Below are 26,293 nucleotides of genomic sequence, written 5' to 3'. Positions count from 1 at the left end.
CCTGTCAATCAAGGAATCTCTTTGGACGTCTGATTGTGTTACTGTAGGCCTACAGTACCAGGTCACATGTGCGTTTATATCTCCCGTTTCCACGGAAGCCGAGCATCAAGTTACATATCCAGCCACTGAACATGGACAAACATTAAAAAGTGCATTTTTTTTTTCAAAAAAAAAAAAAAAAAGGGGGGGGGTGGTTGAATACTTTGTCAAGCAGGAGTCTCACTCTTTTTTACTGGAACTTCCCAGTTTTTTCAGCAGCTTCTTTCCTTTGGAGAAAAACCCCTTCCTCTTCTTCCCAGGAGGGGAGGTGTCAGTGAGAGTCGGGTGCTCTGTGGAGGAGGAGGAGGAGGAGGAGGGAGGAGGCATGGGAGGGCATTGGCCGAGGGGAGCGTCCTGGCTTGGACCCTGTTCTTGGACTCGGTGGTCTTGGTCCGGTTCTGGTTCTGGTTCTGGTTCTGGTTGGGCCAGGGAAACCTCCTCAGGGGCTGTGGCTGGCAGAGGGTCCGTTTGGTCAGAGCACGTGCTGTGACTCACCTACGGAGTCAGAGTAAGAGTCAGAGTGATGAGATTTAAGAGACTGATATAATATAGACACGTCCAAGTGCATGATTAAGATGGTAAGCTGTGCAGGAGTGTGTGCTGATTCAAACAAACTGGAGCTGGTTCAATCATACTCCACTCCAGTTCAGAGGTGTTGAGTACATTACAGGTGCCATATGACTATGACACAACACAGCTAAGATTTCAACTCATCTAAAAAAGACTATATATATATATATATATATATATATATATATATATATATATATATATATATAAGAACATCATCAAGAACACTTTTCTTGACTTAAGCCATAACCAGTATGCATGGGTTATGCTGATTTAGGACATTAAAGGAAACCAGGCCCTAATGTTGGCTTACCTCCTAAAGCCTAAACTGACAGTGTACTTCAAGTGTCCAAATCAGTACTCACAAAGACATTGACAGGAGGTAAGGAAGCTATCTGAGGGTGTTTGGGAGGGTTCTGAATAGGACTAAAGCATCTTAGGTTAGGAAGTTACATCAGATTGAGACTGAGCAAAAACACAGAGGGTAACTGTTTGTGTAGGTGTGTTTCTGTAGGGGTGAAGGAGACACTAGACAGGTAGACTAGACAACTCTGCGGTGAAAAACACTTACATTTTACGTTTTGAATGAACAAATCGTCTGTGCCTCTGTATAAAAGCCATGCAGGAGAGAAGAGGCCAAAGTGAAGACGGAAAGTGCAAAATGAAAGATACCACAAAACAACATGCAAAACAAAAGAGAGGGAAAGAGAAACGTTTACCAACGTATGAGTCTGGGTCTCGTAAAGACGATAACACAGAAGATGCATGCTGTGAGACAAGGCACACACACACACACACACACAGAGACACACACAGACAGACAGACAGACAGACAGACAGACACACACACGCACACACACACACACACACACACACAGAGACAGACAGACACACACACACACACACACACACACACACACACAGAGACAGACAGACACACATACACACACACACACACACACACAGAGACAGACACACATACACACACACACACACACACACACAGAGACAGACAGACACACATACACAGACACATACACAGACAGACAGACAGACAGACACACACACGCGCACACACACACACAGAGACAGACAGACACACATACACACACATACACACACACACAGAGACAGACAGACACACATACACACACACACACACACACAGAGACAGACAGACACACATACACAGACACACACACAGACAGACAGACACACATACACACACACACACACACACACACACAGACAGACAGACAGACACACATACACACACACACAGACAGACAGACAGACAGACAGACAGACACACACACACACACAGAGACAGACAGACACACATACACACACACACACACACACACACACACAGGCAGGCAGACAGACACACACAGACAGACAGACAGACACACACAGACACACACACAGAGACAGACAGACATACACACACGCACGCACACGCGTGTTTACACACGTGCGCACACACACATAAACGTATACACAAAGCTGGCTCTGAATTCTTGAAACATCCACTTCCTCTTCCACAAACACAGGAGCACAAACTGACACCCTGATTCTCACACTATCTTACACACATACACACACTCACCTGCGAGTCTCTCCTGCTGTCCATCATGGAGGGCTCCAGCACTGGTCCCCCTGAAGCCTCATCCCCAGTCTCTGGAAAAGGCTGCAGGAAGTTGGAGGGCACCAGGCCTTTGTGTCCATTTAGGTCTCCCTGAGTCACCAAAAAACAACATCTCCCATCATACACTGCTGTGCTTACACCAGACAGCTGAAAAGCAAGTCTTTTCAAGCAGCAGTCCTATGACTGTTGGGTTGTGGGGTGGAGCTTTCCATTTTCAGTTCTGAGAGGGGTGAAAGGTGGAAAAGAGGCTACTCTGGACTAAACCATCTCGTCCAGTTGTCTATTTCTTGAATTCCTCTGACTGTAAGTCAGCTGACTCATTTGACCTCATATCACACTGGCCACTAGCCAAATGTCAGCAAAGTGCTTGTCAGAGTGAGACATCAAAGTGTCTGGCACTGAGTGGCATCAGATAAAATACGATAAACGACTGATAATACGATAAATAAGTCTGAGACACGACACACAAACGACTGTTTACGAAAAGACAATTTTACATAAAACAGACATGAAGCTATAGCTGTGTCCGAAATCATTCACTCATTCATTCACTCACTCACTCACTCATTCACCCACTCACTCACTCACTCATTCATTCATCCACTCATTCACTCACTCATTCATTCACTACTCCCTACTCACTATATAGTGTTTCCTACATAGAGCACTCCCAAGGGGATAAGGGCAGACAGCTGTTGCTACATTTTGGACACTATTTGGATCTTACACTGCTTCATAATTATGCGCCGGATATTCGTAATTATTATCTCCGTCACATAAAGAAACACCAGAACATCTGCATCTGATTGGTCTGCAACTCGTGTTCAACAACGTGTTTGTGAGACAGGCCGCAAGGCACGACGGTCTAAGTCGATCGATGTAGGGTACATCGGCTGTACGCTACTTTTCGCAATGCATCGTGGGATACTTTGAGTCCACTATACAGGGTATAATAATTCTCACTAAACATTCGGACAGGGCTACAAAATGGTGAACTCACTACGCCGCGCACTATAGTAGTGAGTGATTACGGACACAGCGCATGTTTATATTTTCACACACTCTTTTATCTGGTGCTCTGGTGAAAAGTCAATTACACTTCTGTCTGGCTCAGGGGCAATATACCATGATCAAAGTCCGTCAGCTACTGTGTTCAGGACTTAAATTCAGAATTATCTAGTCGCTGGGCTGTTTCCCGTATAACTACAAAACTACTGGCCTCAGATACCGACAAACGCGTGACGGGGAAACTCACAGCAATTCAGACTCTAGCCCGACTACTGACTGAGTACTCACGTAGAAGAAGCCGTCATCATCCATGTCACCAAACACGTAGATGATATCGCCGGCGCTGAAGGTCAGCTCCGCCTGCAGGGGGGAGACAGAGCAAGGTGGTTTTCAGTGTTTTAGATCAGTACTACTGCTATGAGAACCCAGTCTAACTTGCCCCCGGGGCTGAGGTCTGAAACCCAAATAGATTTTAATCACAGAAAAAAACAGGAGTTTTTTTGATCTGAAATTAAGAGTTTGCATTTCACCTGTAGTTACCATTGAAAACAGCATTATTATGATTGATTGTGTGTGTGTGTGTGTGTGTGTCTGTGTGTGTGTGTGTGTGTGTGTGTTTATTTGTCTGTCTGTTCAAACAGTGTAACTACTCCATGATATCCCTTTTTTCGTCAGGACTATTAGCCTGCTAATGCTAACATTGCCAGTACGGTCAAACTAGGACTACTGTCCTCACAGTAAGGAGTTAACTTGTTATTACCGATACTGACAGGCAGTGACTCATATGAAGTCGGTTTTCATTCCTGAGGAAAAAAGGGAATATACGACTTTTATGTAACCAGAGAGGGAAGTCCCTGCAACCCTGGGCTTCCCTCCCACACTCCACCCCCACTGGAAATCTACACAGTTTCATTGAACTCATTAAGCTAAAGACATTCTGAGATGGTAGACTCTGTAAGGGCTGTGTTACAGGCCGCCATCATACTTAAGGCTTGGTGAGGCCTACCACACAACCTGTAGACAACCAGGGTGCTGAGTTTGTGTTCTTTGCTGTATTAGCAAATGCTTTTATTCAAAGCAAATTCCAAGACAGGCAGAACACAAGCGAGGCATATATCCATTAAGAAGCTGTCTGCTGTATAAATGCTGTAGAAATTTTGGTATTAGTTATACCGAAAGTGATTCATTTCGCTATCCTGACTGCGCCGTGGTCCGGGTACCTCTAGGCGCAGTCTGAAAACACGTGACGTTTCAACCACAGAGCGCAGTAAGGGCGGCGGTGTGAGTTACCTCAATGTCGGCGTTGGGGGAACTCTCTCTCGGATCATAATCGAAGATGGCCACCATCCTTCTGGGTCCTGTGCTTCCCATGGCGACGGCGGAGCGACTGGGATCTGTCAATCAAATGACACAACAATAAAGGTGAGGTTTCCACGGATACCGTGGAACTCCATGCACTGTTGATTGACAGTGTCTGCTGACTTTTGTGCGGTGGTGTCCTGTGTGCACATTAATGAACAAAATAAGAGGCGGACATGGACAAATTCTTAGTGTGTTTGACAGACATGAGCCCCTGTAGAGTGTGGAAAAGAAAGACTATGAATGTACCTATTAAAAAGATAATACAATTATTAGTCGTCTTAACTGAAAAGTAAAGACACAACAGGACAAAAAGTACAACAATATGAATGCAAAACAAACAAGAAACACAAATAAAAATACAAAAGTGTCAGGTCAAGTGACGAGAAAAACCCCCCATGATGGATGAGTGAAGCTGTGCATTCTCTGTTAGACTGGCTGGTGTCATTAGGGGATCAAATCCAGGGTCATGCATGGAGGACTAATGAGGTGAACATCGGGAACCTTTCAGAGAAATGCCATGCAGTTATTGGAGAATAATAAACACATACACTGTCCATGCAGTTAACCACACACACACACACACACACACACACACATGCTTCTGATCACTGTGATGGAGTCACTCAGGTTGACTCAGGGCCTCTCTCTCAAAGCCTAACTTGCCGAGAGAGAGAGAGAGAGAGAGAGAGAGGGAGAGGAAGGGGAAGGGGAAGGGAGGGAGGGAGGGAGAGAGAGCAAACCTTGACTGGATGAATCTATGACAGAACTATCCTCCCATTCTCCCGCTGACTCAACTGAAAAGGGGGAGAGAGAAGAGGGCTGGTTAGTGGTTATACATCTCCTCCCTCCTGCCTTCCACACACGACACACACACACGACACACACATACACACACATACACACACGACACACACACTTCTACACAGACAGAGCACACGATCATCATCAAACCAAACTGTGTTAACCAATGCAGAGTTCAGAATGCATACACACAGACACAGACACACACACACACACACACACACACACATACACACACACACACAGCAGAAGAGAGGTAAGGAGAGGATCAGAGAGCATTCTCTGAGATATTGCTTGTTGTACGGGGGTATTCACCTGTAGTCAGTAGAGAATGAAAATGATGTGTTTGTGATCTATGTTTCTATATTTTTTTGTAATCGATTTTTTATTAACTTTTGCTGATAAATTTCAAAAAATGTATTAACACGACGTGTATTTTTAAAGAAACATGTGAGGTCATTTCATACTATCATTTCAAGGCCTTGTGTCAAAGGCCTTAATACCATACAGGAGAGGGCACAGTTTAGTGGATGACCTCAAAGTCACTCTCGGTGGATAGTCAACAGAGATGAAAATATCTAGTTGACGAAACCAAATGAAATTCAGACAGAATAGTGTATTTTCCGAGACTGAGTAAATTTAGATGACTGGCAGATCCCGTTTGGCTGTGAATAGTACGGTTGCTGGGGTAATCTGCATTGCAGCGACAGACAGTCTTTGCTTGACCTTAAAAGAGACTTTACTGTCTTTATTAGCCCAAAACAATTCAATTAAGGTCGGCCCTCTGGGTTTGTCTTATGGGGAGACAGGAGTTTTTATTTATTTTTATTTATGGTTTATTGCCACTGTGTACCAACCACTGGGTACCGAGCATAGCAACACAACATACTGTTCACTCACAAAGACTACAATTTAATATTTTCATTTTTTCTTTTTCTTTTTTTTTTTTTTTTACAGAATAGTCTGTCATATAGTGAGGGAATTAATCTTTGAGTCAATCAATCAAAGAATTTTTTATTTGAAAAAAAAAAAAAAAATTCCTTTTGTTGTCAAAGGTCAGCGCAGACAGATAGGAGAAGAGAATGCAAACCCCAGCTCATGTCCAGACAAAGTGAGCAGAAAGTGAGTTAAAGGGAGAAGAGGAGAGCGAGGATGAGACATACACGGACGGCATCGAGACACACCTTTCTTTGATCGTCTCGGTTTGGGTGGCGGAACAGGTCGGCGTGGAAGCTGAGCATGTGAGCGAGTGCCTTTATGGAATTTACATAGAAAACACATTTAAAAACAAACAAACAAATAAACAACAACAACAAAAAAACAAGCAAACAAAAGCAGATCAGAAGCACACCTGACGCACGCAAACATCAAATGAGAAGCCTGAAAGCAGAGCAAAATTACGGGGAAAAGAAAAACAAAAAAAAAAACGTTTAAAATAAATATGAAACAAGTGGAAATAAAAGAAGTCAGTTGGCAGAGAACTCAGCAGTGCAACCAAATGGAAAAGGATTAAAAACAGTGTAGGCAGAGAGACCTCTGGGAAGAGGAGAGAGACAGAGAGAGAGAGACAGAAAAACAGCATGATCATGTTGTTAAGCTTGCTTTCAGATTGGTGTTGAGGTTTTACAAACACCCCCCCCCCCCACCGCCACAGATTTCGGTGCCAACATCACAAATCAGAAGACAACAACAACAACAACAACAACAGCAACAGCAACAACAATGAAAGGCAAAAAGCTTGTTAGCAGCTGAAATGGAGATGAATTCTCTGAAACATGTCACTGATAAAAATCACATTGAGATAAGTTGTATGTGTAAGTCAGCGTTCTCAGCCGTGATTTCAGGAACACAAAAACATCAGTCTTTTTCATTTCAATTGAAATCATTTTTCTTCTTCTTCTTCTTAAAAAAAAAAAGAGACCTAAAATGACCTAAATGAAGCCACAATTTTTTTTCAAGCTTTCACTCACTCATTTAAGCCTTCTCTTTTGAATTTCTGTCAGGGTTCCCTTGCAGTTCTCTTGAAGTTTGAAACTACCCATTTTGAGTCACAATGTGCCAGACTGTACAGGGGCAACTCAGACAACCTTTTCAGTTGAAAACCGCAGTTTTAAATATTATTTGTTATTTAATGTTGGAATTCCTCTGAGAAAAACCCCAGCACGAGAGTGAAAAAAAGACTGTTTGAATAAAAAAAAAAAAAAAAAACCCATGAATAGGTTAATTAGGCAACTTGTGGAATGGGCACAGATTTTCAGTTTGGAAAAAACCTTTTTGAGAGACAGGACTTCAACGTTCTCTCTTCTGTCAGTTATCTGTTCAGAAAACACGAGAGATGTGATCTCCCGTCACTGTCGGATCATTTTCAGCACTGGAGAGGAGAGGAAGACAGTTCCAAACCTGACCGGAACATCTGTGTGCTGTTATGTAAAAACTGCTGATGGGCCAAGTTTTGTCCGGTGCTTTACTAACGGTTTAGGCAGGGATTAGGCCAGACTGAATCAACAGCAGTGGGGGGGGGGGGGGGGGGGGGGTGGGGTTTAGTCTGGTTATAGACTCACTTTAAACCCTCACTGGACTGGTTTTCTGGATAAATGAGAGCACACGTACCAATCTTCTCCATAGTGGCCTCTGTGGACAGGAAGCCCTGCTGCAGCAACTGGTCTCGGGTCTCTTCGTCGTCCACCTGTATCTCCGACACCATGTTACACGGCACGAAACCGTGACGACCGCCTGACTCCCCGCGGTAGAAGCCATCCGCGTCTTTGTCGCCGTAGACCTACGGAGTGGAAAGAATAGAAACACGCAGGAAAGGAAGTAAAAGAGCAAAAAGAACAGGAAATGAAAACTGAGTGAAAGTGCAGCAAGGGCTACTTCACGCTTTAGCATGGAAGGCTTGTTTTACGGGGTGAACGTTGCAACAACACCAGAGAACTAAGACATTGGAAATGTTTTATCTTTAATGAATGTGTGACAAATGACTCAGAGAGAGGAAGAGACGGCGGGGGGCGGAGGGGGGGTAGAGTAAATAATATTTTGGTGTAACAAACTAAGGTTCGGCTTCATGGTTAAGACTAATTACATTCAAAGTGTTTTTCAAGGCAAAATCACGAGCTCTGACTTAAAAGAACACTCTAGAATATTTCTAGGCCATCAAAGTTCCATGCCTTGATAATCTGCCCCTCCTTAAAAGGAAGCTCCTCCTCTGCTGCGTCGGGATTGGGTGACATCACCACAGGGTCGTATGGGAAGAGGGCGACAAAGATCCTCACTTCATTGTCTCCAATCAGCCTCGAAGAGTCTGTAACACACATACACACACACGCGCGCGCACACACACACATGCGCGTGCACACACACACACACACACACACACACAGTTGTGGAATATAGTGCTGGATTTGCAGATATGCTGCTGATGCATTTGTCCAAGCTTTTACCCCCCTGTACCGGCTCATAATGGCACGGCCCAGGGCGTGTCCTGAAGTGAGGTAATCATACTAAACCCCCCTGAGCCTAAGCCTGCATGAGCCGCTTGGGAAACGTGCACTCATGATCCCTCTCTATCCCAGAGGGAGCAGAGGAGTGAGTGAGCGTGTGTGTGCGTGTGTGTGCATGTGTGTGTGTCTGTGTGTGTGTCTGTGTGTATGTGAGCGACAAAGACACAGTCAGTTACACAATCAACTCAGAAGCTTTGTACATGACAAGTGAAAGTATTCATAAAGGGATCAGGTGTGACTTGAAGAATGACTTGAACTTGACGTGACTTGAACAACAGCCCCCAGACCTTCAGGAAACGGTTTGGTGTCTCTGGAGAATTAGGAGAACATTAATGAACTAGACCAAAATAACTATAACCACCCTGGTACAGGTCTTCAGTTCAAATTGCCTTTGACTGCCAAGCAGAGTTAGGCAGTGCGTATGTGAGTGTGTGTGTGTGTGTGTGAGACGCACACACACACGACAATAAAGATAAAGATATTCTGTAAGAGAAAGATATTCTGTGTGTGTGTGTGTGTGTGTGCCCAGGTCAGCACAGACTAACTCTGATCCTGTGCTGATGTCCTAGCTGGTTGGATGTGTTAGTGTGTCTCTGTGGTCTTACAGAGCCTGACCTTAACCTATGGTTGCAAACTCCTGGAAGGTCAGGAGGTTGTGCTGGTGTCGGCCGTGACGAGCATAACCATGACAACAGCGGAAAACCCTGGGGCTCACTGTTTTTGGGGAGCACTAAGCAGAGTATATTGAGGTGAGAAGAGTTTGTGGTTTATGATTTAAAACTACAGCTCTGAGAAGGGTTTCATCTCATTAGTGAAAGATAAAGACCATCTGGACTGACAAGCAAGGACAAAGAGAACAGGCCTCTGTGTGTGTGTGTGTATGTGTGTGTGTGTGTGTGTGCACGCCTGCATGCGCATGCTTGTGCAAGTGTGAGTGTGTGTGTGTGTGTGTGTGTGTGTAAGTGTTAGCACTTCAGGAGGAAGTATATTCTAGATTATATATGTCAAGTTTGACGCTTATAAGAAAGAAAGAATACATTGAGAGAGAGAGGGAGAGAAAGACAGAGATAGGTGTCGCAGCAGAGAGAAAGACAGACAGAGAGAGAAGGGGGGGGGGTATAGAGAGAGAGAGGGAGAGGAGAGGAGAGAGAGGAGATAGTGATGGAGAAACCGAAGGGGAGAGAGAGAGAGAGAGAGAGAGAGAGGAGAGACAGAGAGACACAGAGAAAGAGGAGAAATAGAGGGGGTGAGAGAGAGAGAGAGAGAGAGAGAGAGAGAGAGAGAGAGAGAGACAGCAGAGAGCTCATCGCTGACAGGGTGTGGTTTCACTGCTGGCTAATCTGGGTTACTATTTTCACGGTTGACACTTCCTCCTGTCTCATGACAAGCCATTTTGGGTTAAGCCGGTTCTCAGCTTACAACACTACATCCACTTCAGCTCATCCCCTCTTCCTCCTCTCCTCTCCTTCTCTTCTCCTCTTCCCCCTCTTCTCTCCTTTTCTTCTCTTTCCTTTCCTCTCCTCCTCTTCCCCCTCTACTTCTACTTTCATCCCCCTCTCCTCCCCCCCTCCTCTCCTCTCCTCTCCTATAAGTGAATGACAAGATAGGGCAGACTAGAGGGTAAATTTGATCAATATTGTGTCAATATTGAGTGGCCAAAGACAAGCCAAATCAGCTCTTCATTAAAACACAGGGGGATTTTTTGCTGTCTTTTTTTTTTTCCTTAAAGGAAATATGTTTTTTTTCATTCATTCTAGTTAACAGTACAAAATGTCCCCCAAGGCCCTGATTGGATACTATTATGCCCCACCAGCACAAAAAAAAAGAAAGACAGACGCAAAGAGAGAAACAGAGAGAGGGAGAGAGAGAGGGAGAGAGAAATGAGAGAGAGAGATTGTGTCAGGAGATTGCTAGTGATGGTGGGACAGACAGAGAGAGAAAGTACTTGTATCTTTGAGTGTGAGCCTGTGCCTGTGCGTGTGCGAGTGTGTGTGTGTGTGTGTGTGTGCGTGCGTGCGTGCGTTTTACCTCGGGGGAGTCTAGCATCTGAGCGTGCCAGTTTGGGAGAGTGTTCTCTGGGTGCACACCAGGTCGCTCCTGCCTCTGCCAGAGGAACATCTCTGCCAGTCACCTCCTGGTGTAATAAGGACACAATTAAAGCATGACCCTGAATGCTCAAAACACACACAGGGTGGTTACACTCCCGGTACAGACATACACACACACTAATGTGCGCACGCACACGCACGCACACACACACACACACATACACACGCACGTAGAACGTTATCAGATGAGCATAAAGAAACACGGCTGACGCACAAACACCTTGACCATATTGTAATAGCGAACAGATGTACACACGCTCTCACACACTGACACACACACTCAAAGACAACATCAGAAGCCCTGGGGGTTATTCAACTACTAAAACACATGACAACGAACCATATCCAGACACAACAAAAATGATTAAAACATAAAACAATTATTAAAGGTAAGAGAGTTCATATTCACACGTCCACATTCAAATATACACTTTGAAAAAGCATGTGGAGTAAAAACTAACAAACTCTGTCAACAACCCCCATGAGCTCCTTCTATCCATTGGTACTGTGCTGACAAAACCAGCAAGTTTCACAAGGGACAGGCAGCACATAAAAAGCATAACTGTTTTTCATGCCAAGAGGAAATCTGTATAGCACATGTACTACGCTAAGCAAGACACACAAGGTTATCCTGTGTCTCACTGCTTAAGCACAGCAGGTCAGAGACAGGACCCAATCAGCAGGGCTTTCAGCTACAGAGGAAAAGAGAGGAGAGGAGAGGAGAGGAGAGGAAAAGAGAGGAGAGGAGAGGAGAGGAGAGGAGAGGAGAGGAGAGGAGAGGAGAGGAGAGGAGAGGAGAGGAGAGGAGAGGAGAGGAGAGCCACAGATAGCCTCAGGGTACAGGGTGTACTGGCCTAAACCTTTTGCATCCGCCGCTTTTAACTGAAAGAGCCCTTGTGACAGAATTAGGCAGATGGCTGAGGAGAACTCTGAACGCAGGGAAACTTAAATACAAAAATAATCAGAGCAGGTGAACTCAAATCATTCCAAGGGGGAAAAAAAACAGTGCATGAGCGAGTGCAGATGGGGGGGGGGGGGGGGGGGGGGGGATTCTGGCTTTGACTCCAAAGAATCTGTCTTTCACACTGAGTAGACTATCAGACGACATGAAGGCTGCTGTGTATTTGTGTTGTTGTGATGTTAAGTCAGTCTGTGATGTGGTGTAGCGAGAGTATGAATTGTCCTTCACACTACGGGATCCAGCAGTAAGGGACACAAAAGGTTTAACCATCTCCCAGAGTAAAGCGCTAAAGTTCCGACGGGTCGGTAAGGGAGGGGAGGGGATTGCGTTTGGAGCAGAACACAGACAGGCTGATTTGGGGAACGGGTGGCAAGGTGGCAAGCATGAACACACCCATGAGTGGTGGCTTGGGGGTGCCATGATTTCTGGGATTTCAGGTCTGTGCCGTCGCGGTGACGCCAAGGACGACGCCTGCGGCGGCAGCCGGCGGTAGTCATGGTTACCGCCGCCCTCCACCCACCACTCCGAGCTCATTTGCTCCACCACCACCTCTCCGGGGTCGAAGGTCAAGGCCTCTTCGTCGTTATCTGTGCCGTATTCCACGTCTATCTCTACGGCTCGCCCCGTGGGCGACTTCACCCTCCGCACCGTCCGGCTGAGCAGGTAAGGCCCCGACGACGCTGCTGCTCCAGCCCCTGTCGTCATGGTGGCAAGTTCAGATGTCATTTGGCTGCGAACTAAAGCCTCCCTCCTGAGCCGGTCCGCGCCTCGGGCCGCGTGGTGGTGCGTCTGACCGTGATTGGGACGTCGGACACAAACTTCGCGGCTGTTCGGCCCCACGTACAGGCTGCTGTCCGAGTCCATATCCACCACCTCCTCTTCGCCTTCCTCTTCCTCGGGGTAGCTGATGGTATCCACCTGGTCGGCGTAATGGACCCTGGGCCTTGGCCTGACCTGCGTGGCTCCACCTTGTCTCACGACCACAGGTTCCCTGCGGTGCTGGGCTTTGTGACCCTGGTGGTGGGAACGGCAGGGGCCATGGGAGCTTTCCAGCCTACGCAAGTGGCTCTGTTCCAAGGCTCTGCCTGACAGACCCCCTCCTTTCGGAGGCGGTCTGGTGTGGGGTTCCGCTTCGTCAAGGGTGTTGTCTTCCTCCTCGGTTACTTCCGGGATGCTGAAAAGCTGCTTGTTATGGTAAACCTGAGGAGGAATTTTCAGAATCTTCTCCAAGATCTCTTCGTCGCTGTCTGCTTCCCAACCGTCCGACTGAAAGGGGTTGCCGGGAGAACGGGGGAGGGAGGGCGATCGTGGTGCGTGTTTGGGGTAACGTGTTTCCACAAGAGAGAGAGAGTGTGTGAGGAAGTGTACATCAGAAGTGTGGTGCAGTTACGTTACACACAGAAGATAGAGTGAGGTTTACGTGTGGGAATCATTCAAAAGAGCGGAAGGGAAGAAAACAAAAAAAAAAAAAAAAAGAGAGAGAACAAAAAGAAGAAAGAAGTTAATGACGAACAAAAGAGAAGAGAATAAGGGACTTAGATAGATAATCCTGCTATTTTATAAATCCAAAATGTTTTTAGCTGCACAGGGATTTTAGTCATAGCTTTAGGGGGACATCAAGGTACTGGACAATCACATTGGCTTTCCCTGTGCTTAGCTGTATAAGACTTCAGTGACATTAGCCTTCACTATGCTTTGTGTCGCTAGCGTTCGATAATGTTATGCAATGTCTGTGCTCTTACCTGTCACCTTCACAATAAACTAAAAGTGTGTGCTAAGTGTAAGTGTGTGAGAGCATGTATGTATATGTCTGTCTGCTCTCATCATGCCTATTACCATTTTGTCGTGTTCTCAGCCCTGTACCTCTGTGATGGACTCTACGCAGCGTGTGATAAAGAGCGAGAATGAGTTTACTGTGTGTGTGTGTGCGCGCACGCGCGTGCGTGCGGTTTCTTACTCGGCCTGTAGGTGCCATGCCGTAGCCCCGGCCCTGGACCTCTCCCGCGGACTCCGAACACAGGTCTTCCTCCTCTTCCTCCAGGATGTCGGACAGGTCTGAGCCCCTGCTACTCTCTGCCTGGTAGTCTACGGGAGGCTCCGTCACACCTCCACCACCATAGCCCTGACAACGACCAACACACAAACACACCACAATGACCAAAAACATCATATCTTAATGTCACTGTAACTTCTACCGCAAACCCTGCCTTGACTTGCGGCACTGTGATATATTGAATCCTTTACAGCATGGTTACATGTGGTGACCCACTACCATCAATCTCCCAACCGTCTGTGTTTTCACTTTACACCACCACCCACTTGATTTAGTATTCCCTCAGCTGATTCAGCACTGCTCAACTAGTTTTAGCACTAGCACATCTTTGATTCAGAATTAGAAGATCGGATTACAGTTCTAGAACTCTTGATTCAGCAACCCTGATTCCCATGATTCAGCTCTGACAGCTAATAGATATGTGCTGAAATCTGTAATTCACCAAACAATCAACTCATCATCACAGCTTTTAACACGATGAAAAACATATGGTCGTTAATACGCTAAAACTAAGGTGTTGATGATAGGACAGACTTCTAAAGAACAGATTCAGTGACACTGTCTGAGGGAATCTGACTGTGTCTTCTTCCCCGGGGGGGGGGGGGGGGGGGGGTGCTAAAACCTGCAACCAGGGGGGCCGGTTGCAGGTTTTAGCACTGACGCAACTTCAACACAGCTGATTTAGCTTATCAAGATCCTGAAGAGGTACTGCGCGCTCGATTCACGCAAGACAGATTACGTTGTTATCTTTGGAGATAGTTATCTTTGTGTACACAGGAACCTGTACTTATTCACTTCTTTTTTTTTTTTTTTTTTAAGTGACTCTGGATGAGATCTGCACAAAAAAACCAAAAAAACCCCCCCCAGTTTTCTCAGAGGAATGTAACCAACTCTCTCCTCACGGTATCCTTTGCTGTGAAGGTGTGTCTATCAAATTTCAGCTGTCACCTCTCAGAGAGGTCTAAATTAAAAGACAACGGAAGAAGAAATGTCTTCTCTACATTCTTAACTGACCAGAAGTTCTCGTGTCGCTTTTGCTGATTACTGTCCGTCGCATCGTAACCACTAGCAACCACCGCTTCTTCTCCCGCGATTTTTTGTGGCCCCTGTCCGTTAGCACTGTTTTTAGCAGTGTCTGTCTGAAGTTTCGCTCTTTTACTTCCCTCAGCTGTTCTTGCACTTCTATGTGGTCTAAGACTGAACTTCGCTGCAACACGTACACCACAGACAGCTCATTAATGGCGACGTGCTTGGATTGTATTTGGCCTCACCTGGAAGTCGCTTTGGATAGAAGCCTCTGCTAAATCAGTGGTTCTCAACCCCTGTCCTGAGGTCAGTCCTGAGTGTCAGTGTCAGTCCTGAGTTCAGGAGAGCTAAAACAAAGACGTACAGGACAGTGGCCCCCCCTGGACTGGAGTTGAGAACCACTGTGCTAAATGAATGAATGTAAATGCAAAATATAAAATGTAAGTAAATGACAAAAATGATGACGGGGAGAAGAAACAGCTAAATGAGACACAGGTTAGCGAAGCGTCCACAACGACTAGTTCGCTATGACAATGTTTGCAAATTCCAGTCCTGGTACAACACTTCTTTTCTAACCTATCACTAAAACTGCTGAATCAAATCGTCTGTCGTCATCACAGACACCCAGGATGCACTGAATCAGGTGCATCTGCACTGCAGTTTCATTGAACAACATGATGCCCGGTCAGTGCTGGCCTCAGCCATTGTACTAACATGGATATCAGCCCTATTTCCCAACATCTGTGCTGTGATACAATGGCCTGAAATCTGGTAACCTCAGTGCAAGGAAAAATCCTTTGAAAAAACAAAAACAAACAAAAACAAAACCTCTCAGCTATTTGAATGTCCGCTGTATATGTAGGAACCTCATTCAGAGGATTACAAATTACCATCATTGAAGATATACCACTTAATTCAAATCTATAAAGGACATTTACAATGTAGGCATTTCTTGATATAAATGAATGTTTCAAATACTTTTCTAAACTGCAGTGAAACTTGGTGTTTGCAGCTGAAAAAAGTGGCCCCCCATGAGATTTCACTATTTTTGTGAAGTAGACTGTGGGAGAAGACGATCTAGGAAACGTCCGATTGGAGAACTGACCTGTGATCGGTGGGAGTGTCCAGGACGCCCGAGGAATTCCTCAATGGAAACCAGTCTCACGTTTTCCCTGTCGTCCTCTGGTTCGGACTCCAGCGGCGAAGGGTTTGGGGGCCGGAGAGGATGCGTGTCCGGGGGGTTTAGAAGGTCCACAGCTGGGACGTTGATTTTGGGTGGGTTAGGGCGTGGCTCGGGGGTGTGGAGCTTTGCACGGGGGTCCTCCAGGAAGTCAGAGATGGAGATGACCGGGCGCAGGACTCCGGGGCTGTCCGTCTCTCTCGCCTGCTCGGGGACTAACGCTGGCGTGTTGGTTTGCAAAGGTACGCTGCTCACCTGAGGGATGCTGCTCACCTGAGGAATGTTCACCTGTTGAACACTGACTGGAGGGACAGTAACCTGTACATACCAAAAAACAAAACGAAACAAAACAAAACAAAAAAAAAAAACAGGGTTCAGATGTCACAAGATTCATAATCGCGTTGGACAGACACCATTTGCCAACGACGTCAAAACCGAAGGAAGGCTATCATTTTCTATAACTGCTCTGACGAATGCACCCAAAACCATTTAACAGTGGGAAGTATTGCATCCACGGGAAGTCTGTCAAATTGTAAGACAATACTCGTCTTTCACGGAACCCTCCTCACATTGCTACTATGCATTAGAGCCACGTGCCCGAGTAAAAAGGAGTATATTCAGACAATGGGATTGGTGCTCGATGGTGTTAATTCCAGGAATGTTAAACCTAACTGTAGCCAACCAAAGGTGCCGGTACAGCTTTAATGACCCTTCCAAACACTTGTCCATTGACCAGGATAAGTGCCCAGTCATAGAAACGGAGCATCATATGCTATGGAGTCTTCTGGTTACCAGAGGTGGCCCCATGCACATCTCCAATTTACAACTACACCTGGATAAAATCCTATAGTTTTCTATATTTTACTTCTATTTACAATGACCTGTTACCTTATACGTCAGCCAAACAATGATGTACCTCTCAAATGCAATGGTCTGATCCCTCACTGATCCCAGACAGCACTAAAATAAAGCTGGTACAACAACAGAAATAGAGCCTTATGTGAACTCGGTCTATCCAGGATTTGGAAACAACCATACCCTCCACATATCTTTAAAGCTGACCTCCTCACTACGATCCCTTGACCAAACTTGATTAGAGAAGACAGACCTGTCACAATGTAACTGCAGCTTAACCTGCCTTTTCTCCAAAGCATTGCAGTGCAAGTTCCATTTCAGTGAACCGTATATGAATTACGCGGAAGCGGGAAACGACAGCGTCAGTGGAAACTCAACAACAAGAGACAGTGAAAGTCTATCTATCTTTCAGAATTCTTGAATATTTCACACAGAATTCATTCCACCTTCTGAATAAAAAAAAAAAAAATCATTCCGAACCATCAGTTCTACGTTCCAAACATCCAGTCAACGTATGTCAGGGTTCTGACAGGTTTGACAGTAGGGTTCCGGACTCACCGTTTGGGTGGGCTGAACAGGGGGTGGCAAAGGTGGCTCCTGTACTGCCATTGCTACTGTCAGGGGAGCAATGGGTGAAGGGTTTGCCCAGGCTTCCACATACGAGGAGGCGGGCAAAGGGGCATCTACGGTGACTGATTTTGGTGTGTTGGCGTAGGCCCCCCTGACAGGGCCCGAGGCATACGCGTCCACTGGTGAGCTGTGCGGCAAGACGGGTAATTTGGCAGCAGAGAGAGGTGTGGTGACGGGGACCACAGGCTCTGAGGTGGCACTGGCAACGTTGGTGAAGGCTGGCACAGACAGGCACGGAAGAGGAGGCGCCGTGCCCGTCATAATGACTGAGAGTTTGGCAGGTACGTTAACGGGTACGGAGTCGGAAGACTCGCCGTGCGGCGACATGGTACGCACAGTGAGCTCCCGCGCAGACTTCAGCGTCTCGATCTGAGATGGACCAATCAGAGCACTGCCAGCCGTGGGCGAGGCCACCTCCAACACCTATGGAAAGGTTATGGGTTTAGAGGAACATTGACTCACACACAGAGTCAGAAAAATACACACATACACACTCAACCCTGAACAAGGTGGACAAATGCACGCCCAGTTTACATGCAGGTTTGGCTAATAATATATTTATATTCAAATTACAGCCCCCCTGCTTAGAGCAAAGTTCCTTGTGCATGTATTTAAAGGTTCCCTTGGAATGTGTGACGGATCATTAGCCCAAAGCGTTGAGTTGTGTTTTGTCTTTCTCCTTTAAACGTTTTCCCTGACCTTTTTCTTGTCGGCGTAGATGGTGTAGCCTGTGACAGGGACCCCGTTGGACGTTCCTGCAGCGTCAATGGTCACGGGAAGCCAACTGATGACTGCGATCCCCGGGGACGGACCCTGCTCCAACTGCACGTCCAGAGGGGCATCTGGAGGACCTGAGGGTAAAAGGTCAGAACCAGAACGTCAGAGACCAGAAACTGAAAGGCGAAAGTATGATCATGGGCGATCGACCGCTTGATCACTTGATCACAGTTAACTGGATCAATGCACATAAATCCATTTGTTCCCTCTTATATTTACTCTACCCCTCTATTCCCTCAAATCTTTCTTGGTACAGAACGTTACCCTAAGGCAGGAGAACACTGTAGCTAAACCATCAGTCTTCTCTAAAAGATTCAAACTTTCACCAATCCATCCATCTAATCTAATTATTTATCTAATTATCAACCTGTACATTCCCAGACTTTCCCAATAGAAGCAGCTTATTCAGAAAGTCTGATATTCACTCTCATTTCAAGTCATCCACCCATCCATCCATCCATCCATCCATCCATCCATCCATCCATCTATCCATCTACCCATCTATCTATCCATCTATCTAGAGTTTCAGAATCAAGGACAATATTACCCAGTTACGTTTAACTTCAACATCCAGAAGTAACAACTCTCTCTTAAAGAACCTGCTTATAACCTTTCCCCACCTTTCTCCATCCATCCATCTACAAATCCATGCATCCCCACAGAGCCTCATGGCACAGGATAGGATACCATTCTGCTACTTCTACAAGCTCACGGCACAGGATAGGATACCATTCTGCTACTTCTACAAGCTCACGGCACAGGATAGGATACCATTCTGGTACTTCTACAAGCTCACGGCACAGGATAGGACACCATTCTGCTACTTCTACAAGCTAGACAGCTAATGAAACACGCTAGCTTTCCCACGTCCATAGACCCGTCCCCTCCCTGTATCTCACCGGCCATCGAGGTGGTGAAGGTCGTGACAGCAGATCTGCACTCCCGGCGCTCCGCAGACAGTTCCCAGGGCGTACGGTGTGGCCGCGCCTCCACTTTGACCCGATAGTGCTGGTTAGGCGTGAGGTTACTGAGGCACAGGATGTAACAGCCGGCCTTCACCAGCTCACACTCCTCGTCGTTCAAGGACACAATGTGCACGTAGTTACTGTTGCTGGGCAACCAGGTCAGGCTGGCCGAGGTGGCGGTCACGCGGTCCACGCGGAGCTGGGACGGGGCAACCGAAACGTCGCGCCCCACGAGCATGCTGCAGCGCAGCAGATCCGAGTTCCCCTTTTCCGTCAGGCTCTGGACTGCCACGCGGTACGTCTTCTGGGTCAAATCCAAACGCTCCAGCACCGCTTTGGTCTGCGCCCCGAAAGCCACGTTCAGACGCAGCTCCTGATCCACAAAGACGTTGTAGCTGTACACGCTGCCCCAGCCAGCTGGGACGAGCGGCGGATCCCAGCCGATAATGATGCTCTTGGCAAGTTGCTTGATTAGTGTTAGTTTACGTGGGTAAGGCACAGAATCCACCCCGACCTCCTCCAAGTCCAAGTCCAGACCATTGGTAATTGGGACAGTGAGGGTGGGGGAATTGGCCTTATTAGGGTCAGCAGGGGCCGAGGTTGTAGTGGAAGCCTCCGTCCTTTCGGAGGCGCTGGGGGCGAATCGCAGGTGTCGCTGGTGGAAGCGCTCACTTCCGCTGTGCAAGCTGCTGTCCTGGAAGGAATTATGGGATAAGTCTCCGGCCTCAGTGGGCTGGCTGTTCATGATGTCATCGTCTGAGACTCGTTCCACAAAGTTGGAGGGGACCAGCCCTCTCCGCCCATCCATCAGCTCACCTTCATTTCCAAAATTAAAAAGAAAAAAACCCCAAAAACATTAGAGACATAACGCCTGTATCAGTCTGTTTATCTCCATGATGAGAGTATAGGTCTATTCTTGTAAAAGTGCCTTTATGTTGAATTTACTTCTCTACGTATTTAGGATCAGTCATTAAAAGCCATTTTATGGTGTGACCCTTGGAAAGCAATTGCTCCTGTAGAATTAATTTTGCAGTACAAATACTTGCAACTGGAAACGTTTTGTGAACTCACCCTCGTAGAACCCATCGTCATCCATGTCTCCGTAGACGTAGATGTACTCTCCCGCTGTGAGAGGTAACTCCACCTCTGGATTATCGTTAGGGCCATCATATGGGTTATAGCTGCAGACAGATACATGCACTGAGGACGCTTTTTCACGGTCAAACAGAACAATTTATGCTGCGTTCCCTTAAACTGAGGAACACAATTAGCTGAATTTCAGAACCAGCATCAGAATAAGGACAACCATATACAAACACAACCATGCGTTTGGCATCTAATGAAGCAGTGTGTAGGTGGCATTAAAATTTACATTTCACAGACGGTGTTTTTTTTCTTTAATACTGGAGGATTGTATATTCTTAAGTATGATATGTAACCTTATGCCCCAGGGTGAGAGGTGGGAAGAATAACAGTCATTACCTGTATCTGGCGATGAAGACTTGAAGCTTAGCAGCAGCTCGGCTAGCCGTGTATGGAGCAGGAGTTACGTCAATATCAAGCTCCTCCACCTCACTGGCTGTGTCCACCTGCAACACAGACCACCATCAAGGTACTCCATCAAACACTATGGACTACAAAAAAAACATGAGATACTGGGCTCAGGACTACAACAACCACAAAGCACTTGGTATAGGACTACAGTCCCCATCAAACACTAGGCAGAAGAATACCACAACCTTTAAGCCTTCAATAACCTGCACTACAATCTCTGTCATACACTATGTAAAGGAGCATAAAACACTACCCTTCTTGATAAGCTTGTATTATATACTACTGAATGACTCCACAGTTTACCAAAGCAAACAAAGATTGACTGTTCCCTGTTATGCACAGAGTAATTTATTACTACCTATTGTGAATGTGGGTCATTCAATCTATGTGACCTACTAAAACAGTACCAGCTAATGCAAAAATAGTGCCAACATTTCCATTGACTGGAATATTTATATATTTGTTTTTGATGCCCTCTAATTGTTATAAATGTCAAAAAAAAACTGAATAAAGTGACCACTTGATGGGTCTGTCTTTCTCATCAAGATTGCATAATAAATTTTAGATTTTCACCAACATTTTAGGATTCTGTCTAGGATTCAATCCACTTAATATCAAGCTGTTTTCAGAAAGTTTCTAAATATAGAGATTCTGTGAAAATGGACCAACGTATATTTATAGAACATGAGAAAACCCTTTCATGGATAATCACTGACAACTACTACAACCATCACATAATCCACCACAGCCGAAGGATTATCTTAGTAGATATGAGCCTGGGTGTGGGGTCGGCTTGGCTCAATGGGAGGGACATTACCTGCCCACAGTGCCACGAGCAAGATATGGACAAGGAGGACCACAGGCTGGCCTCAGAGACATGTCCGTTACATTATTATTATTTTCTTTTATTATTATTATTTAATCCACCCTTCTATGTCAATGAATGCATTGTATTCTATAATGAATATGAATACATTAAGAGTGACTTGCAGTATATGATAAAACAAAGCTTTTGGTCTCAGTGTGTGTGTGTGTGTGTGTGTGAGTGTGTAGCACTGATCCAGCAGCAGATGGGTTAATGAGGTTTTTTTTTTTTTTTTTTCCACCCATCAAAGCAAATAGTGAGTGTTAGTGTTGGTTGAGGAGCTTCTTGGTAATCTCAACAAATAATCTGTGCAATATCAATACGGCAAAGGCGGAGATATAATCTGTCAGCTCAATTACGGTTGCACCACAAGAATAGGTGGGGTGTGTATTTGTGCATGTTTATGAGGGCAACGCCTGTCTTTGAAGTGTGTGTGTGTGTGTGTGTGTGCATGCATGTATGAGTATCTGACATGAGCACTATTTGAGTGTGATAACTAACTTTTTTTGCTATATTGGGGCTGTGTGTGTGAGCGTGTGTGTCTTTGGTAATAAACATCTGCCTTACATCGTGTGATGGGCTGGCCTTGCGGGGGCTGGGTGGGTGCGAGGCGGCCGATTTGGGGCTCAGGTGAGTGGGGTCGGACTTGGGTGTGGGGCTGGAGCTGGAGCTTTGTTTGGCGCTGATGGTGGGCAGCTCCCGGTGCTTCGCGGCGGGGGAACGTTCAGGCCGGGCAAGCTCCGCGGCGTGAGGGGTGGAGCCCGTCCGCAAAACAGAAGCGATGTCTGAGAGGAGGCGAGAGGAGAGGAGAGGAGAGGAGGGGAGAGAAGAAGAGAGGAGGGGAGAGAAGAAGAGAAGAGAATAGGAGAGGAGAGGAGAGGAGAGGAGAGGAGAGGAGAGGAGAGGAGAGGAGAGGAGAAGAGAATAGGAGGAGAGGAGAGGAGAGGAGGGGAGGGGAGAGAAGAGAAGAGAATAGGAGAAGAGAAAAGAATAGGCGAAGAGAAGAGAAGAGAAGAGAAGAGAAGAGAAGAGAAGAGAAGAGAAGAGAGGAAAATTAACAAATCAAAAGCATATCAAAACCTGTTCAAAGGACTCTTACAGTTCCACAGACAGACAGCATCATGTATGCAATGCGGAATTTTAGATACTGAGCCTTTAAGGCCAAGAGGAGGCTGATCAGAATTTAAAGGTGAATTCAAAAACAGAAATGTAGTGGTTCCCTTAACAGCAATCCTCCACATCTCTGTCCTAAATCCATAATTTCACTCATATTCTCATTACTGCTCAGGGCTACTGAAAACTCACATGGACGCAGAAATGTGAAGGATTTCTTTAAGTAAACACAAATATGTGGATACCAGAAAGGAAATAAAACAAATAAAGTGACACATATGGGCGATTTGAAACAGGGTAAGCCGACTGGAAATGGGTGGACAGATTAACAGTACACACGTGGAAAGCTGGATGCTGTATGTGACACCCGTGTGTGTGTGTGTGTGTGTGTGTGCGTGTCGTGTTTAGTTCAGGTGCCTTCCTGACCCCTGGGAGCTATGGGTCACGACAACAGCTGATTAAACAGCTGTGGGGAAAGAGTGAAAGCTATCTCTCTCCATCTGTCTCCAAAAGAGAGGTCAGGGCCCAGGTCACTGTATGTCATGACCTTCACAGGGAGGGGGGGGGGGTCACCTTTACTCGATTCATCCCTCTCTTTATTCCTGTATCATCTTTCTTTCCACATTCACACAATGAGTGTCTGTGCAGTTGTCTGTGTGTTGAAACTAGTTATTCAGGAAAAATTTATATAAATATTTTATCCACCACATTCCGCTTCTGCTTTTATTAACTAACTGCAAGCTAAGTGTTGACTCACAATAAATATGAGGATTACATATCAGTCCAGTGTATATGAATATTACCTCAATCCTTCAGTTATCTTAAAGAATGGAAAAAAACAATAAACAGATACGAAGCCTCACAAGAGCCTCATTTAGTAAACAAACAAACAAACCAAAAAACATTCAAACAAATAAATAAATATATTTTTAGATGGATGTATGTCTCTGGAATGCATATATATATATATATAAAGAGAGAGAGAGAGATCAAAACGTCAAACACAAAGGGGAAAACCTGTCATACAAGCCCTTTCACACAGAGGGATAAAGAGAGGTTCACGGTGACATCGATAGCAATGTAAATGGAAGTTAGCAACAGTCTTTTTTCATTAAAGCCTCTGGACCTCCTCGTTTCCTGTTCTCGCAAATATTAATTATGGCTTTACTCCAGTAAAAAAAAAAAAAAAGAAAGAATGCAGCAATTTCAGTTTGACAGAGGAGCCACCATAGTCAGACGATCATTAAAGTAAGCCAATCGCAAATATGCGGTAGCATACACATTTTAGTTCCGCTAGCGATATTAGCAAACTGTTAGCTAAATTAGCTTTGACCAGGCCTGCTAAGCTACATAGATAAGCAAACTATCAAAGGCTTAAAAGAAGAAGATTTTGTGAAGCAATATGCGGTTGCACGGTTTCAGACGTAATAATGTGAAATCAGTTTTCCTGTCTCCCGCAGTCCGAAACACAGCACAGTGCATAAATATTTCTATATTGTGACTACACAATAGCGCACGAGTGAGTGAGTCAGTCAGTAAAGCCACAGATGCGGTGTCAGATACTGCGGGCTATCTGAAAGTCAGATTCGTTGGTGTGTCAGATGCAACATTCGACAGTTTTCCCTGTACAAAAGACACTAAAATATCATCGAATAAATCCATCATGTAAGAGGTTGTTCTCTGAGGTGAATTCAAAAGGACTGTGATAACAATATAGCCAATCACAGCCCACACAAAGTTAGAATGACATTGTGTATCCTCCTGTCATGGACATTACTGCTGTACTGTGAAACAAAACCAAGACAAACTCAGTGGGTGGTACAAGGTTATGCTGGAACAACCATGACCGTTACAGAACTGTGGTTCACCTCTAATGCACACACTGGGCTGTGATTGTTAAAAATCACATCTCATGTAAGCCCAACACACGGATCTGAGAATTAAACAGACGGAAAGACCACAGTTTGATCATACAGTGAGAACACAGTTAGTCATGTGCATATCCGTGTGCGGTCAATAAAATACATGAAGTGTGAGCAAAAGAAAATGATAAGCATTGCAAATCATAATACATGTGCTCGCCATGCATGTGAACACTGCTCAGCATTCCAAAAATGGCAAAGACAGATCAAGAGTAAACAAGACTGTGCCTGAGAGAGAGAGAGAGAGAGAGAGAGAGAGAGAGTGAGACAGATAGAAAGGGAAAGAGAGAGGGACGGAGAAAAGACAGAGAGAGAAAGAGAGAATACCAAGGTCATTCTGGTCATAGAGGGCAGCCTCGGTGCCCTCCAGACTCCAGAAGGCGATGTCTTCCCATGAGGCACTAGTGCCTGAGAGAAATAAAAATAGAGAAAGAGAGAGAGAGAGAGAGAGAGAGAGAGAGAGAGAAGACAGCAGAGATATCTGAAAATAAAGCCAGGCACTGGGTCGTCTCAAGGGTGAGGGACCAGAAATAAACCTGCCTTTGAGAGATTCCACCTCAATGGACATGCAACCATTAAAGCTAAAATCATCATACTAACAAGATAAGAATGACTGCTGGAAGAAGAGCTAATGTAAAGGTCCTTTTCTGACTCTAAAGAAACTTTTGGAGAAACATATATAAACAGAAGAGACAAATCTGCCACAGTATGAAAAGGAATTCGAAAAGGAAACATACTGAATTATCTCAGTGTGTGAGTAAATCTATGTGTAAGTGAAGTGAAGCTCTTTGGATTACATTTGAAAAACTTAATTAAAAAAAAAATTATATATACATACATACATATATATATGTGTGTGTGTGTGAACATTCCACTAGTTCTAGTCTAGTCACCGCTCATACAGGTGAAGAATTTGTGCATGTTTGTTTGTGTAACACCTGGGTGTGTACAAAGCATCTTCTAAGATGTATTTTTGTATTTAGTGGGAGCCTGTTACTGAGTCAGAGGAATGCCTGCGTGTGTAAAAGGTGTCATCCGTGACAGTTTGGCATACCTGTCTCCACAGGCAGGCCGACCCCATTGGTCAGCTGAGTGAGGGTGGGGCTGGAGAGGAGGGCGGAGCCTGTCAGGTCAATTTTGGAGGCCTGCAGGCGGAACTTGTCCAGCTCCTGTGACAGCAGGCCGAACTGCTCACTCTGACTGCGACATTTCTCCTCCAGCTCACGCACTTTCGACTGCACACAGGAGAGAGGAAAACCACTCACTCTCACGTCATCAACAGTCTGTCGGCAACAACGGCTACGGTGGAGTAACTCCGGGCTGACGCTAACACAACTACGACCTGGACGTCTGATA

General features: G+C 45.6%; 1 protein-coding gene across 1 annotated transcript in view; it reads right to left on the bottom strand.

The window, feature by feature from the left end:
• Positions 1–219: 219 nt before the first annotated feature.
• The window catches only part of tspoap1 (TSPO associated protein 1), a 93,328-nt gene continuing 67,254 nt past the window's right edge, over positions 220–26,293 (bottom strand). Inside the window, exons 13-31 of the mRNA XM_030792949.1 lie at positions 25,992–26,172; positions 25,265–25,345; positions 22,470–22,687; positions 20,966–21,072; positions 20,555–20,664; positions 19,418–20,299; positions 18,441–18,592; positions 17,670–18,164; positions 16,182–16,529; positions 13,955–14,119; positions 10,957–11,062; positions 8,596–8,729; positions 8,039–8,207; positions 6,613–6,681; positions 5,368–5,421; positions 4,556–4,659; positions 3,554–3,625; positions 2,219–2,347; positions 220–534 (exon numbers count right to left, since the gene is read on the bottom strand). Coding sequence (XP_030648809.1) covers positions 220–534; positions 2,219–2,347; positions 3,554–3,625; positions 4,556–4,659; positions 5,368–5,421; positions 6,613–6,681; positions 8,039–8,207; positions 8,596–8,729; positions 10,957–11,062; positions 13,955–14,119; positions 16,182–16,529; positions 17,670–18,164; positions 18,441–18,592; positions 19,418–20,299; positions 20,555–20,664; positions 20,966–21,072; positions 22,470–22,687; positions 25,265–25,345; positions 25,992–26,172 — 3,891 coding nt within the window. The remainder of the gene's footprint in view (positions 535–2,218; positions 2,348–3,553; positions 3,626–4,555; positions 4,660–5,367; positions 5,422–6,612; positions 6,682–8,038; positions 8,208–8,595; positions 8,730–10,956; positions 11,063–13,954; positions 14,120–16,181; positions 16,530–17,669; positions 18,165–18,440; positions 18,593–19,417; positions 20,300–20,554; positions 20,665–20,965; positions 21,073–22,469; positions 22,688–25,264; positions 25,346–25,991; positions 26,173–26,293) is intronic.

This window comes from Chanos chanos, chromosome 15 (assembly GCF_902362185.1).
Source record: "Chanos chanos chromosome 15, fChaCha1.1, whole genome shotgun sequence".
Lineage (NCBI taxonomy): Eukaryota > Metazoa > Chordata > Actinopteri > Gonorynchiformes > Chanidae > Chanos > Chanos chanos.
The sequence above is the reverse complement of the archived record's forward strand: the minus strand, read 5'-3'. Positions and strand labels throughout refer to the sequence as shown.